Source organism: Miniopterus schreibersii (assembly GCF_964146895.1).
Source record: "Miniopterus schreibersii genome assembly, chromosome: 16".
In the NCBI taxonomy this organism is placed as follows: domain Eukaryota; kingdom Metazoa; phylum Chordata; class Mammalia; order Chiroptera; family Miniopteridae; genus Miniopterus; species Miniopterus schreibersii.
The window spans coordinates 25871463-25885714 of record NC_138116.1 but is presented as its reverse complement, the minus strand read 5'-3'; the positions used below and the strand labels follow the sequence as shown (position 1 = coordinate 25885714).

The 14252-nt window shown below is 56.9% G+C and overlaps 1 protein-coding gene across 1 annotated transcript in view; it reads left to right on the top strand.

The window, feature by feature from the left end:
• Positions 1-10397, top strand: part of TMEM132E (transmembrane protein 132E) — a 55218-nt gene extending 44821 nt beyond the window's left edge. The window contains exons 4-9 of the mRNA XM_081161364.1: positions 169-361; positions 1249-1392; positions 3857-4062; positions 5784-6072; positions 7017-7208; positions 8157-10397. Of these exons, the coding sequence (XP_081017490.1) occupies positions 169-361; positions 1249-1392; positions 3857-4062; positions 5784-6072; positions 7017-7208; positions 8157-9212 (2080 nt within the window). The 3' untranslated portion in view covers positions 9213-10397. The remainder of the gene's footprint in view (positions 1-168; positions 362-1248; positions 1393-3856; positions 4063-5783; positions 6073-7016; positions 7209-8156) is intronic.
• The last annotated feature ends 3855 nt before the right edge of the window (positions 10398-14252 follow it).

Below are 14252 nucleotides of genomic sequence, written 5' to 3'. Positions count from 1 at the left end.
ATGGAAGGGCTGGGGCTTAGTTTATGGGGACTCTGAGTCTAGGCAGAGCACCTTGAGTGGCTGGAGAAGGCTCAGAGGGCCCCAGAGGGCAGACTTCCAAGGAGAGCTAGGAGTCCCTATGGGGGTCCCCCTTCCTCTCCAGCTCTGCTTCTTTTCTGTACCCGGCAGGGAGGGCCAGGGGCCCCTGGAGATCCTGCAACTGGACTTTGAGATGGAGAACTTCACCAGCCAGTCGGTCAAGCGGAGGATCATGTGGCACATTGACTACCGCGGCCATGGCGCTCTGCCTGACCTGGAACGGGCAGTCACAGAGCTGACGGTCATCCAGCGGGATGTGCAAGCCATCCTGCCCTTGGCCATGGTGAGCAGGGCAGTGACTGGGCCAGTGGATGCAAGTGTCTGTCATGGGTGCATGTGTGAGGGAAATGTGCACAGCTGAGTGTGCGTATAGGCCAATGCACATATGCATGTGAGCCAGCGCCCTAGTGTATGACTGCCTCCTGAACCCAGGTGTGCCCTTGTGAAGGGCGATCTCACGGGGGGCAGGCGGTCCTCTGTGCCTGGGGCTGGAGTAAGACAGCAGGTACTGAGGGGAACAGAGGTGGGAGAAGTCACCCATGGAGGGACCACTCAGGGGAGGTTTCCTGGAGGAAGCGGCCATGCAGTTGAACCTCAAAGGTCATGTAGGGGAAGGACTCATACAATCAGAGAAGATGAGGAGGGCGCTCTAGGCAGGGGATCATGCAGACAAAGGTACGGAGATGGGAATGTGAATAGCTTGTTCAAGGGAGCAGTGGATTTAGGACAAGTGCATTAAGGTGGAAAGGCTGGAATGATCAACTGGGGCCAGCCCAGGAGCACCTTGAATGGCCAGGGAACCGGGAGCCAGCCCAAGAACATCTCAAATAGCCAGGCAAATGTGTTGGACTTTCCTCTGTGAGTCCTGGGGAGCATGGAAGATGTTGCGAGAAGATGGGAGGGGACTGGAGAAGGGTTGTTTGCTGGCAGCAGAGGGAGGTAGATCATGGAAGCTACTGTAGAAGTCCAAAGAAACTGAGCATCTGAGAAGGTGCGTGAAGCTGGTTGGATGCACCTTTCTGCACATGTGTGCAGGTGTCCCCATGGAAGGGTGTACATCTGAGGAGAAGGGGAATCAGGAGCCAGGGCCTTGGCTGTCCTATCCTGGGAGAGCAGGGATCTGTAAGCACCCTGGTTCAGCAGAGTGCCACCCTCCTCTCCTCCCCACAGGACACAGAGATCATCAATACGGCCATCTTGACTGGCCGGACTGTGGCCATCCCTGTCAAGGTCATTGCCATTGAAGTGACTGGTCTCGTCCTAGATGTCTCTGCCCTGGTGGAATGTGAGTCTGACAATGAGGAGATCATCAAGGTGAGCTTCCTGGAGGTGGGGCCCCTGGGAAGAAGGCCTCAGACCTTTGAGTGGGGAGCTCCAAGCCAGAGGGGAATTCACATCCCATGCAGACTCCCTCGGTAGGCAAGAAGACTGGAAATTGGGGGCAGGAGTGGAGAACACCTGTGGGCATCCCTCGTTTAGCCTGAATGGGGTGCGGAAAAACCCTGGGTACTGCCCTGCCAGTCCTGGTGGGCTGCTTGTAGGAATGTGGAAGAGACTGCTTGGCAGACCATGGGGAGAAGGCAGCATTGACAACTTGAACTCAATCCAATCTGACAAGTCGTTATGGAGCCCCTGCTGTGTGACAGACAATGGGCAAGGCAATGGGGGACAGGGGGTGGACTCCTCAGAGACATGCACTGAACCTGGATGCTTGTTTTAAATGGAGGAGATCCAGCACATGGAGGAAGCTTCCAGAAGCATGTGAGTTAGGCCAAGAGCGAAGGTTGTATAGGGAAAGACCCACTCTGGGCACATATCCCCACCTCCTCCAACTCCCAAAGGCCCCTCCCTGAGCTTCTCCCCAGAGACCCACTCTGGGCCCTGGGTCCTCCATGGCCCAGCAAACAGGTCTTTGATCTGACACAAATGGTCCAGTTGCCACCTCCCCTCAAGGGCCTCCAGCTTTGCCCCTTTTCTTGGCTTCAGATAGTGAGTGGTCAGAGGCAATAGAGCAGGAAATAATGCAGGAGGGTGTCCAGCCCCGGTACCTAGGGCTAGGTGAGCAGTTTGCCATGCCAGCCTCCAACAGGTGCCCAAATCAAATGATTAGACACCGGGATCTGTTCCCTATTCCTGTCAATCCTTCAGCTTGAAGGAGAGCGGGAGGAGGGGTGTGGGTGTCCTCCCACCAGCTCACTGGGGCTAACCTGGGGTGCACACTCTCTTCCCACTCTGTCCCGTGTCCCTCTAGGTTGGGGAGCCTGGAGATCACCTGAGCTGCCCCCGCATCCAGAGAGAAGTCCTTCTAAGTGGCCAGAGCAGATGGCTCGGTCCCCTGCCCTCCCTTCACCTCCTGGGAGTAGAAGCCTTGCCTGGGCCCATGGGGCCCTCCACTGCTGGCAGGCTGGTACAGGAAGAAATGGGCATGCTCCCAAGAGCCCAGCACCTTTCTCTGATGCCCAGACCCCCTCCCCCCCCCACCTCAGCCCCAGAGGGACCAGAACAAAGCCGTGATGGCTTAGATACCAAGGGAATTAGCGAAGGTTCTAAATGGAATTTGTTTCCGTTCTCAATGAAATACACTCAGGTTCTTTATGGAGTTTGCCAATATTCTAAATGGAATTTGCCAGCCTTCAGAGAGAATGCTCTGCCTTCTGAAGTGGGAAAGGAGCATTTCTGGCAGGGCTGCTGTTCCACTTCCACCCACCCCTCTGAGATGATTAAGAGAGCTAGCAGGAGTTTGGGACAGTCCAGGGGCTCATTACAAATGAGCACCCTCCCCATTCCACCAGCACCCAACACCCTCCCCATTCCCCACCAGAGTTTTCAGGGTGTCATCAGCCCACAGGCTGCATCCAAACACGAGGATGTGCACCCACGGGCCTGCACCAGCTGGAGCACCTAAATGCAATGCACACAGTCCTCACTCCAGGTGTGTACGTGGGCACATCTGACACGTACACCCATCTGCGTCTGTCCTGAAGGACTGGCAGTGACACTTTCGTGAGTGGGCGCAGGCATCCACCCAGATGTGTTCAGTGGGCATATGCCCATCCGGGGAACCTCTAAGATGAAAGTTGGCATCCAGGTGGACAGGCATTTGCAAAAGCTGCCACCATTGGTGGCAATAATCCACCAGTCTGTGCTTGGGGTTCTCTGGTCTTGATTTTTTCCCTCCCCTTCGCTCATTTCCACCCCTGCCTAGAGCAGTCCCCTTACCTGAAATTAACCAGCGCCCATTTTCCTGGGACTGCTGGGCCAGAGGGGCCTGGGAGGAGCCATGGGCCTGCCCCTCACCCTCACCCCTCTATTTGACCTCCTGCCTGCTCAGCTGAGCACCAGTGTCCCACTCAGGACAGGCTGCTCTTTGGTGCAGTGGAGGACTCTACCCACCAGACACATGCTCCAAAGCCCAGGTAGTCATGTAGGGGAGGGGAGCCAGTCCCGAGGACCCTCATCCTGAAGGTACATCAAAACCTATCCCTTGTAAAAACATTTGCACTTTAGCTCCTTCCCAGGGAACAAACACCTCCCACAGTAGCCCCTAAGAGATGATCTCTGGAAAAACAGAATGGAGGTGGGGACACAGAAGCTGACAGCTCCCAGAGGAATTAAATTAGGTGCTTTCTCCCCCGGGTCCCTCCCCTTCAGCCTCATGTGACTGGCACTTTCTCGCCAACAGCCTCTGGCCCTGCTTGTCAGACTGCTGTTCCTTGCACTGTCCTGCAGGATGACCTGCAGGGCAAGACATGCCAACCAACCTCCTTCCCCTCCCCAGGTATCCAGCAGCTGCGACTACGTGTTTGTTAGCGGAAAGGAGTCTCGCGGGTCCATGAATGCCAGGGTCACCTTCCGCTACGACGTCCTCAATGCCCCCCTGGAAATGACAGTCTGGGTCCCCAAGCTGCCCCTGCACATCGAGCTCTCGGACGCCCGCCTCAGCCAAGTGAAGGGCTGGAGGGTACCTATCCTCCCCGACCGGAGGTACAGCCCCTCCACACACGGCAGATACTCGAGCACTCGCGGGTAACACAGCCCTGGCACACAGTCTGATCTACATGTGTGTATAAGGGCCTAAATGTACACAGTCTGCAGGTTGGTTATGCAGTCAACAAACTTTTCCTGAGTAGCTACTGTGTGCCAGGCACTGACAGGTGCTTGAGATGTGAGATGAGTGTGGCCAGTGCCTTACTCAGCCAAGTTCTGTGTCCACCATGGAAGCCATCATGTATGTGCCACAGAGCATGGTGGATGCAGGAAGCAGGGAATTGAGTGGCACAAAGGAGAGAACCAAGGCAGCCTTCCTGGAAGGCTTCCTGGAAGAGGTGACTCTTGAACTAAGTCTTAAAAGATGAGTGGAAAGGAATTGTCTGGGGAACAGGGGAGAGACCAGTCAAACAGCAGACAAAATGGAGCAGATACAGTCACACAGGAGCACACACACCTATACACACGTGCCCCAGCCTGGGCACACCGAGGCACCCTTGTAAGCACAGCATCCAGGCACACGCTGACTCACACTGGGCCACCTCTCTGGGCAGCAGGCTCACACACCTGAGTGCCCAACTGTAGGACAAGTACATCTGAACTCAGCGCACCCCACTCACCCACTCATCGCTGCTAGAGAGAAAAGCCGGCAGGGAGGAGGAGCGGCGGGGCTAGGGATTGAAGCTGGTGGCTAGTGAGAGTTGGGCTCAGTTCAATTCTGCAGAAATTTGGAAAAACAACTTCAACGTGCACACGACTCGCCTGCATATCCTGTCAAAATGCATAGTCTGTATTTTGGACCAGCTCCTGGGTGATGCTGATGCCGCTCTGAGTAGTGAAGATGTAGTGAACTCTGAAGCCAGACAGCCTGGGTTTGAAAACTGACCTCTGCTCTGTACTAGCTGGGCAACTGTGGGCTATGTACATAACCTCTCCATGCCTCAGTTTCCTCATCTGTAAAATAGGCACCTTAACGCTTGCCTCACGGGTTGTTGTGAGGGTTAATTAGTTAGCGCAGGTAACAGAGACCTCTGTGTGGATGATTATTTTGGTGCTTGAGCCTAAGCACTAGCAAAGCAGCAGCCACACCCTTCACACAGTAACTCTCCTGGTTCTAGCATTTTGGACAATCTGAATAGACTGAGAATTCCCCAAATCATCACATTCTGGGTCCCTTTTGCTCACCAGTTCCTCCCTCAATTTTTCTCTCTCCTTTTTGTATTTAACCATAAGCAGCAAGAGAAACACAGGCTGTCCCTTCGACACTTTGCTTGCAAATCTCAGCTAAATATCCAAGTTGATCACTTACAAGTTCTGTTTGCCACACAGCATAGGACGCAAGCCAGGCAGCTTCCTGGCACCTGGCACAGGGATCGCCTCTGCTCCAGCTTAGAGCTGAGAGCGGGGCCAGGCGCACACTTAGTGCTGAAAAGAGGCAGCACTTGTTAGGATTTGATGTCAGCTTTTCACAGGCGTGGGTGAAGCCAAGCAGAGGCGGAGAGGGACCAGGGAGGGTCCAGAAGGCGCCTCTCTAGGAGGGGAAGGCCTGGGACTCCCAGCACCATGCTTATCAGGAACAGGAGTGAGCCAGGGAAAAGGTTTCCACTTGCACAGCTTCCACCCACGGGAACAGGAGAACTGCCGGCAGGGCTGGGGGAGGAAGGACCCTGTGCAGGTAATCGCCACGGCGAGGCGCCCTGACCCCATGCCCCCCCCAGGTCAGCCCGGGAGAGTGAGGATGAGGAGGATGACGAGGAGGAGCGGCGGCACAGCACCAGCCGCGGCTGCACCCTGCAGTACCAGCACGCCACCCTGCAGGTCTTCACCCAGTTCCACACGACGTCATCTGAGGGCACCGACCAGGTGGTCACCATGCTGGGCCCGGACTGGCTGGTGGAGGTCACCGACCTGGTCAGCGACTTCATGAGGGTGGGTGACCCCCGAGTGGCACGCATGGTAGACAGCAGCACCCTGGCAGGCTTGGAGCCGGGCACCACCCCCTTCAAGGTAGGCACAAGGGCAGTGCTGGGAGCCTTGTTCACCTGTGGGCAGAGGACACAGACCACAGACATTCTTAGAATAGGAATTCCAGGGCCTCGTCCCCTGGGAGCCACCCCAGCTGCCCCCAAAACACAGTTTCTTCCCCGCCTGTCCCTCTGCCTGAAGTTCCATGGTCAGAGGTCACGGTCCTTTAGCTTTACCTTGGCGAAGGATCTCCCTCCAAGCCTTACCAGTGTCATCAACCTTGCACGACCGTGTGGTCCCTAAGGGCAGGTGTGGATGAAGAGGGAGAGCAGGGGAGAGGGCCCAGGCAGCCCAGAGACCAGGAAAGGGAGTTCAGAATCTAGGAAGTCAACTCTGACCTTCCTCCTTGACAACTGGGTGCCTGAGTAGAAATCTTTCACCTAGGAGATGGTAAATAGTGGCCCAGGGGCTAGAAATCTGCTTGTAGAATACTTGTTTAATAAAAACAATTGATCCTACATTTTAAAATTTGGAAGTTCCTCATTTTTTAGAAAACCAGATTTCTGGTGTTACAAAATATGAATCTGGCAACACTGGGCCTACCTTCCTACCTGGCAATGAGCTGCTAGAGTGAGTAGTGGTGCCCCCTTTATATGAGATGAGTTCTCCCATTTGCCACAGTCCCCACCACTCCCTTTTGTCTCCCTGACATTGAGGTTGGAATGTCAATTGCTATTTATCACTGTGCAGGCCTATTGTTTTCCTTTAAATCTACCCATCTGTCTCATCTAGGCTCCTGTGAGCTCCTCACCCTTACCACTTGGCCCCCGGGCCCTAGTTCCCAGGTGCAGAACTCAGGCAGAGCCTCCCAGCCTGCCCCAGTCCCTGGGCCTCTCTTCTAGCAGCACTGGGATTCCTCCCTGATTGGTGATCCTGGGGGTGCTTCTTTCCTGGCCTTCACCCACCCTTTCCCCTCTCTGCCTCAGGTGGTGTCCCCACTGACAGAGTCTGTGCTCGGGGAGACGCTTCTGACGGTGACAGAGGAGAAGGTCAGCATCACACAGCTGCAGGCCCAGGTGGTGGCCAGCCTTGCCCTCTCCCTACGGCCAAGCCCCGGGAGCAGCCACACCATCCTGGCCACCACGGCTGCCCAGCAGACCCTCAGCTTCCTCAAGCAGGTAACTGGATGCCCAGCCTACCGACCTTGGAGCTTGGAGTGTGGCAGGAGGACTTGCGGGCTCTGACTTGCCCTTGTGCCATGAGTCTCCCAAATTAGGGCTTTAGGTAATGGAAGATCTATCTACCCTCCGAGCCCTGCATGCCTGCTCCACCCCATCCCCCTGCCATCTGCACAAGGAGTCTGGCCAAGGTTTCGCTTCCTGCACCTGCTACCCTCAGATGTTCCTGCTAAGGGTTCCCCCTCCCATATTCTCAGAGGGCCCATCACCTCTGCCTGCACCTCCAGGAATTACCCTTACCTATTTCTGGAGCCCCAACTACAACCCTTCCCCCCTCCCCTGAGGCATGCCAGGGCACTGGCTACAGGCAAAGGTGGAAAGGTGACAGGCAGAAGCACAGGGAATGAGAAGGTGGGTGTTGGGCACCAAATCCGGAGTCAGGAACTAGAAGTCCTCTGCCCCTAACTTGTTCCATGGCCCCAAGCCAATCCCTTCTCTCTAGGTCCTGCTTTCTCATCCGCAGGGAGACCAATTTAACAAACAGAGGAGACTGGGGTTGGGCAGTATCCTCGGTCTCCAAGTGTCTGATGGGGATGATCCCGAGGTCAGGCATGGAGATGTGGGATTACTCCTGCAGCAAAAGAGACTTGAGTGAGACCCAAGGCAGAACATACCTTTAGCTCATCAAGGGGAAAAGGGTGACATGGGCAAAGAAATTCTCAAGGCAATAGGAGGCCATAACATGCCCAGTACCCTTTTCACAACCTCCAGGCGAGGACTCCCGCTCAATCATTCCTGAGCACCTGCCACATGCCAGGCACAGTTCCAGCACCGGGGGTACAGCAGGGAGCCAGAATACCTTGGTCCCTGCCCTCATGAAGCTCAGTATGCAACAGGGAAGCCAGCCAGGACTAGCTCTCTGACTCCTCTCCCCTCCTCCTCCTCCAGGAAGCCCTCCTGAGCCTCTGGCTCTCCTACAGTGACGGCACCACAGCTCCACTCTCCCTCTACAGCCCCCGGGACTATGGGCTGCTGGTGAGCAGTCTGGATGAGCGGGTGGCTACAGTGACCCAGGACCGGGCCTTCCCGCTGGTGGTGGCGGAGGCCGAGGGGGCAGGGGAGCTGCTCCGCGCGGAGCTCACCATTGCTGAGAGCTGCCAGAAAACCAAGCGCAAGAGTGTTCTGGCCACCACCCCCGTGGGCCTGCGGGTGCACTTTGGACGGGAGGAGGAGGACCCCACCTACGACTACCCTGGCCCCAGCCACCCGGGGCCCGGTGGGGGTGAGGACGAGGCCCGGGGAGCTGGCCCTCCAGGCACAGGGATGTCCCCACCTGAGGCTCCGGGGCGGGTCACCGCCAGCCCGGCCGTGCCACCCACAGAAGACTTCCTGCCGCTGCCCACGGGCTTCCAGCAGATGCCGCGCGGGCTGACGGACCTGGAGATCGGCATGTACGCGCTGCTGGGCGTCTTCTGCCTCGCCATCCTGGTCTTCCTCATCAACTGCGTCGTCTTCGTGCTCCGCTACCGGCACAAGCGCATCCCGCCCGAGGGCCAGACCAGCATGGACCACTCTCACCACTGGGTGTTCCTGGGCAACGGGCAGCCCCTGCGGGTGCAGGGGGAGCTCTCCCCGCCCGCCGGCAACCCGCTGGAGACGGTGCCCGCCTGCTGCCACGGCGACCACCACAGCAGCGGCAGCTCGCAGACCAGTGTCCAGAGCCAGGTCCACGGGCGGGGCGACGGCTCCTCCGGCGGCTCGGCCCGGGACCAGGCCGAGGACCCTGCCAGCTCGCCCACTTCCAAGCGCAAGCGGGTCAAGTTCACCACCTTCACCACGCTGCCCGCGGAGGAGCTGGCCTATGACTCTGTGCCCGCTGGCGACGACGAGGAGGAGGGCGAGGAGGACCTGGGTTGGGGCTGCCCCGATGTGGCGGGCACCACGCGGCCTGCCGCACCCCCAAATCTGCACAGTTACATGCGCAGAAACAAAGAGATTGCGTAAAGGCGCCGTCCCCCCCATGGGGTGGGCTCCGTGTGGGACACAGCCAGGACCCCTGCTCCCATGGTCGTGGGCGGCTGGTTTTAAATGCCCGGCCCCTGCAGCTTTGCTCTTCGCGGGGCGCCGCCTCCCTCTTCTGCCTCACACCGTTACCCTCTTCTGCTACGGCAGGTGGAGGGATCCTTCCTCCGGAGCTCGCTGGGAGACAGCAACCCCAGCCCTCCTACCCTTTCCAAACCTCCTCCCATCTTAGACAAACCTGCCCCAAGAGTGAGGCACGGACGCCAAGCTTGGGGCCAGGTGAGCCCGCACTGTGAGCCACCCCTGCCTCCCATGTCCCCTGTGTTCCCTCTGTGTCGGGGGTTCTGTAGGGTCTTGTGTCACAAGCTGCACAAAGACTTTTCTCAAACCACTATTCAGGGAGTTCTGTCCTGCAGGGTGGGAGGCCACAGCTGCCTGCCCTGCCGAGGATCTTGCTGTGGACAAAACATTTGGGAGTTGGGGGACACTTGTAGCATCATCTGGCTTTCGGTACCCCCCAGTCCTTTCCTAGGGCCTGGGAAGCTGACCCCAGAGGGGTCTGTGGCCAAGCCAGGCACCTTCCTGAGAGCCCAGGACTCTCTCCTCGGCCCCCCAAGGCCTAAAGAAGTGGCCGGAAGGGGGAGGAGTCCTCAGTCCACCCCTAGCCAAGCCACAGGCCAGAGCACTATGGCCTGGGTAGGCCCAGGGAGGCCTGCATGCCTTCCACCCACCCCACAGCAAGGTCAACACTTCGCCTTAGCCCCTCCAGCTCTGCTGACCACTCCTTCCTTCTCTGCAGGGCCAACCACCCGTCCCCCCATGAAAGGAACCTGGTGGGAAGGGGACAGAGGGCACCAGGGAATGCCGTGAAGGACCTTGGGATGGGCAAGGCAGAGGGAGCCGGGCGTCTCCTACCCCATCCCACAGCCACTTTTCTCTCGGGTTCTACCCACCACTGTGTCAGGTTTTTCTTAAATAAATGGAAGCGACCGGATTGGAGGTGGGGGCAGCGGCTCCCGGAGAACAGACAGTATATGGTGGCTGGCTCTATGTCTCTTCTGCACGTGCACATGTGCACCTCCCCCACACATACACACGTGTATACAGATGCACACTGTGGGCCCAGTAAATGACATGAGCTGCCGCCCTGCTCTTCCCCTCCAGCATCCAGGTCCCCTAGATCTCTAGTGCTGTGGACATGCCTGAGTCAGAGGATGAAGGATTTTCTGGCCCAGAAATGTGCCCTCACAAAAGGATGCCTCCTCCAGGAGTCTGCCATGATTGGCTCAGGAAGGAGGGGCCAGCCTCGGGGCCTCCAGAGAAGTGCCTTGGGGGTGAGAGGGCACAGAAAAATAAGGAGAGAAGTGAGAGAGGTAGGTGTGCATGTCTGAGCTTGCTTGCTTCCTTCACTGCCTTCAGCCCTCCCAGAGGAGGCTCCTCCCCGTCACCATCACCACCTCTCCGGGAGGCCTCCTTTCTCCATGGATTGATGGGGAAAGCCTGATGGTCTCCATGGCAGGAGCCAGGCAGGACAGAGCCAAGGCTGTTGGGTGTGCCCCTTCCCTGCAGTGGGCTGATGGGCTGGCCCTGAGAAACCACTCCCAGGCACAAGCAGCAGCCCCTGGGAGCACAGGAGCGCCTGACCTGAGAGGGAGCCTGACCAAGGCTGCCTGGCTAGCCTCCCCTGCCCTGGACAGAAACCATCTAGGAGAGGGGAGAGAAGGCACTGCAGCCAGCATCTGTTGCAGAACGGACTAAGGGCAGGACAGGCTGCACTGGCACCTGCCCCAACACGCTGTTGCCACCTTGGAAGGAGGCCTGCCTTCCACAGTCCTCTGCTCATTCATAGTGGCAGCCCTGGGGGCATTGTGAGAATTAAGTGATAGTGGGTTTATAAAGTTCTCTGCAAGGTGCCCAGCCGCAGCAGACAAAGCTCCTGGCACAAACAACAATGGAGTTTGCCGCACCCAGGTTTAATTTTCAGGTAAGGTGTGGCCCTAAAGGAAGACTAGAGATTGGCCAGCTCTGCCCAAGATGTGTTGGCAACAAAGAACGGGCATAGCTCAGCAGCAAGGAGGGAGCTACAGGGAAGCCATGCCCAGGGCAGAACCATGGGGGCAAAACTACCGTCCTCGAGTGCCCAGAACACCAGATACCTGCTATTCAAACAAGCCTGACAGTGACCTCCTACAGGGGTTCTCGGTCATTTTTCTGAACCCACAATGTCTAGAATAGGCAAGTGTTCAACAAATGTGTGCTGACTAAAGCTCAAACGAAAACTAAATGGCTTTCTCTTTATTCCACAATTGGGGGTTTCCTATACCCTGCCATCTTACCACCCAATGAGCGCGGAAAATCTCAAGTTGCAGAGAGAGATGAGGAGGGCATAGGTGTGAGTCAAGGAAGACTGAATATTCTAGCCTGGGTGTGGCATGGGAGGAGGTGCTGGTGCCAAAGTTGGAACATGGTCCCATTTGTTTATTCAGCACAGAAAGCCCCTAGTATGTGCTAGGTGCTGCCGGGGAGTGCGGAGGCAAAATGTGGGCCTGTCCTCAAGGAGCCCCAGCTCTGCAGAGATGGACAGGTCAGCTGACCGCAGCCATCTGCGGGATGGATGCTATCCGCGATAGCTTTGCCCTGGGTTGGTGGGGCACAAAGGAGCGGAGGAAACATTTTCAAACTGAATTTGCTGAGCACGGGGCCAGAGACATTCCAGGGGGGGGGGGGGTAGTGTGAAGGCCCAGAGGCTGCAGACCCTACACCTTGTGCTTCCTCCTGCTGCCCTGTCTCTGGGCCTGCTGGCCCCATGCTTGGAACAGGAGTCCCTGGTGACAGGGAAACGCAAACACATCTATGAAGAGGTATGGAGGTCAGAGGAGTGGGGGGATTCAGCATGGATTTGGGAGTCAGCTCAGACCTGAGGTTCAGATCAGTTCCCTCTCGCTGGGTGAAGGAAGGAAGGATCGAAGGGGCAAAGAGCCCCATTAGGAAAATGCTGCAGCAGAAGGGGAATGGAGAGCTGGGTGCATACAGTGGTCTTCAGCTGCAGACTCTACCAACTGCTTTATCCCCCAAGGGGATGCTGGGGAGGAGGCATGAGCTGCTGCTTGGCAGAGACCCTTCCCAATGAACGTCGGAGACCAGGGAAGACAGCGGATGCTATCATGATGGTGTCTGTCAGCATCCAGACTTTCACAAACAGGGACATGAGGCCCCAGAGGGGCGAACAGTTGGCCAGAAGTTACACAGCCAACCTAGTGACGGAGCCGGAGTCCTGCCTGCTGCCCAGTCCTGTAATTTGTGTCTCCTTCTCTTCATTCCTCACTCCCTGTCCAAATGTGAGAACTCAGGCAATTGCTGGAAACGGCAAGTCCTGACCCTCATGTAGTCCAAGAGGGAGCAGCTTGGAGGAACAAGGTGGGACATTAAGTTAACAGCCCCTCTGGAATGGCCCTGGCACTGAACTCTTTAAAAATTTGTCTTCAACCCAGAAAATGAATCGAGGGACCTTATAAAGAATAGTTATTGACAGAGAGCTGCTCTGGGAGCACCGGGGAACCAGGCCCATGAATCAGCTTGCTAGCAAAATGAGATTCCTCAGACAGCCAGGGCCGGTGAAGGCAGAGCCAGAGATGCAGAGAAGCGGCCTGGAGCCTGTCCCTACCCAGGCGCTCAGCTCCCTGCCCCAGCCCCATCCTGCCAGCCTCTCCGCACCAGCCCCGGACACACCCCCATGCCTGTCTCCAACAGGCATGGGCAAGCACCTCCTATGTGCCAGGCACTGTGCCCCCTCTAAGAGAAGGAAGCTTCTTGTGTAGGGAGCCAAATGGAGAACATTGAAAATACACTAAATGGGCCAGAGAAGGAAACACTTGAAGTGATGAAATTTCCCAGGCTAGGTTGGCAGGGACTCCTGGAATCTGACTGTGCATTTGTTGTGTGACCTTCAGCCCTTTCATCACCAGCTCTGGATGCTTGTTTCCCCATCTGTACAAACCTGGAAGCCACCGCTACCAGGCAGTGTCCACTGACTTCCCCGAAGAGGCCCTGCTGTTTCAACACCTGTGCTGCTAACTGGCATCTGGAGAGATAGGAACCAATACTCCCACTTTATAGATGAGAAGACATGAACACAAAAAGGGCAAGTAACTTGCCCAAGGTCTCCAGCTCAGAAGTGACCTGGCAGACAGCTACAAACCTGCCCTCTTCCTGTTACATCCTGAAGCACCATTGGCGATTAAAAGGGAATGAGGTTGGAGAGATTTGTAGGTGGGAGGGGGATATGGAGGGGTCCCTAAAGACTTGATGTGCTCAGTGATGGGGGCAGGCTAGCGGACCCCACTTAAGGCTCAGATCATAGTCAGCATTTGGGGGCAGATGGAATACTATGAGCACTTGAGGATTAGGAGGTGGAATGAACTTATTCTGACTGGAGGGAAAGAGAGAGGAGTGGGGAGCAAGTGACCCTCCCTCAGGTGACCCCAGAGAAGCCCTGGCTGCTGGGGTGAACACTGCTGTTGCTCAGATATGAAAGAGGCCCAAGAGAGGGTCCCAACCCTCTTCACTTCTCAGGAACAAAGAGGAGCCTGTCGCACAGGGAGGTGGCCTGGACTGGGGACAAGGGGCTTGGCTTCCATTCCCAAGGCACCATCACTCACAGTGTGACCTGGCACAAGTCTCTAGGCCTCCTCTATGAGACGAGGGGTCCTGGGGAATGTTCTCTGGAGTCACATCCCAGACTGACCTCTGTGCCCAGTTCAGAAGCCCAGCAGTGACCCCCTGCAGGGTGGATCCAAGCATAGGAGTTATGGTGTCTGACAGCCCCTTTCCTGAGCAGGGCTGGAGTGCAGAGTGGGCCTCAGGCCCTCACAGAGTCCCAGCCCTGTGTGCACATAGCTGCAGGACCCTGAGGAGCAAGCCCAGCAGACCTTGAGCCCCAGTTCTCCCGCTACCTTCCTGTGTGAGCTCAGACAGCCTCCAGCCTTCCCCTTTGACTTTTCTTTTTCTTCCATGATGAAAGTT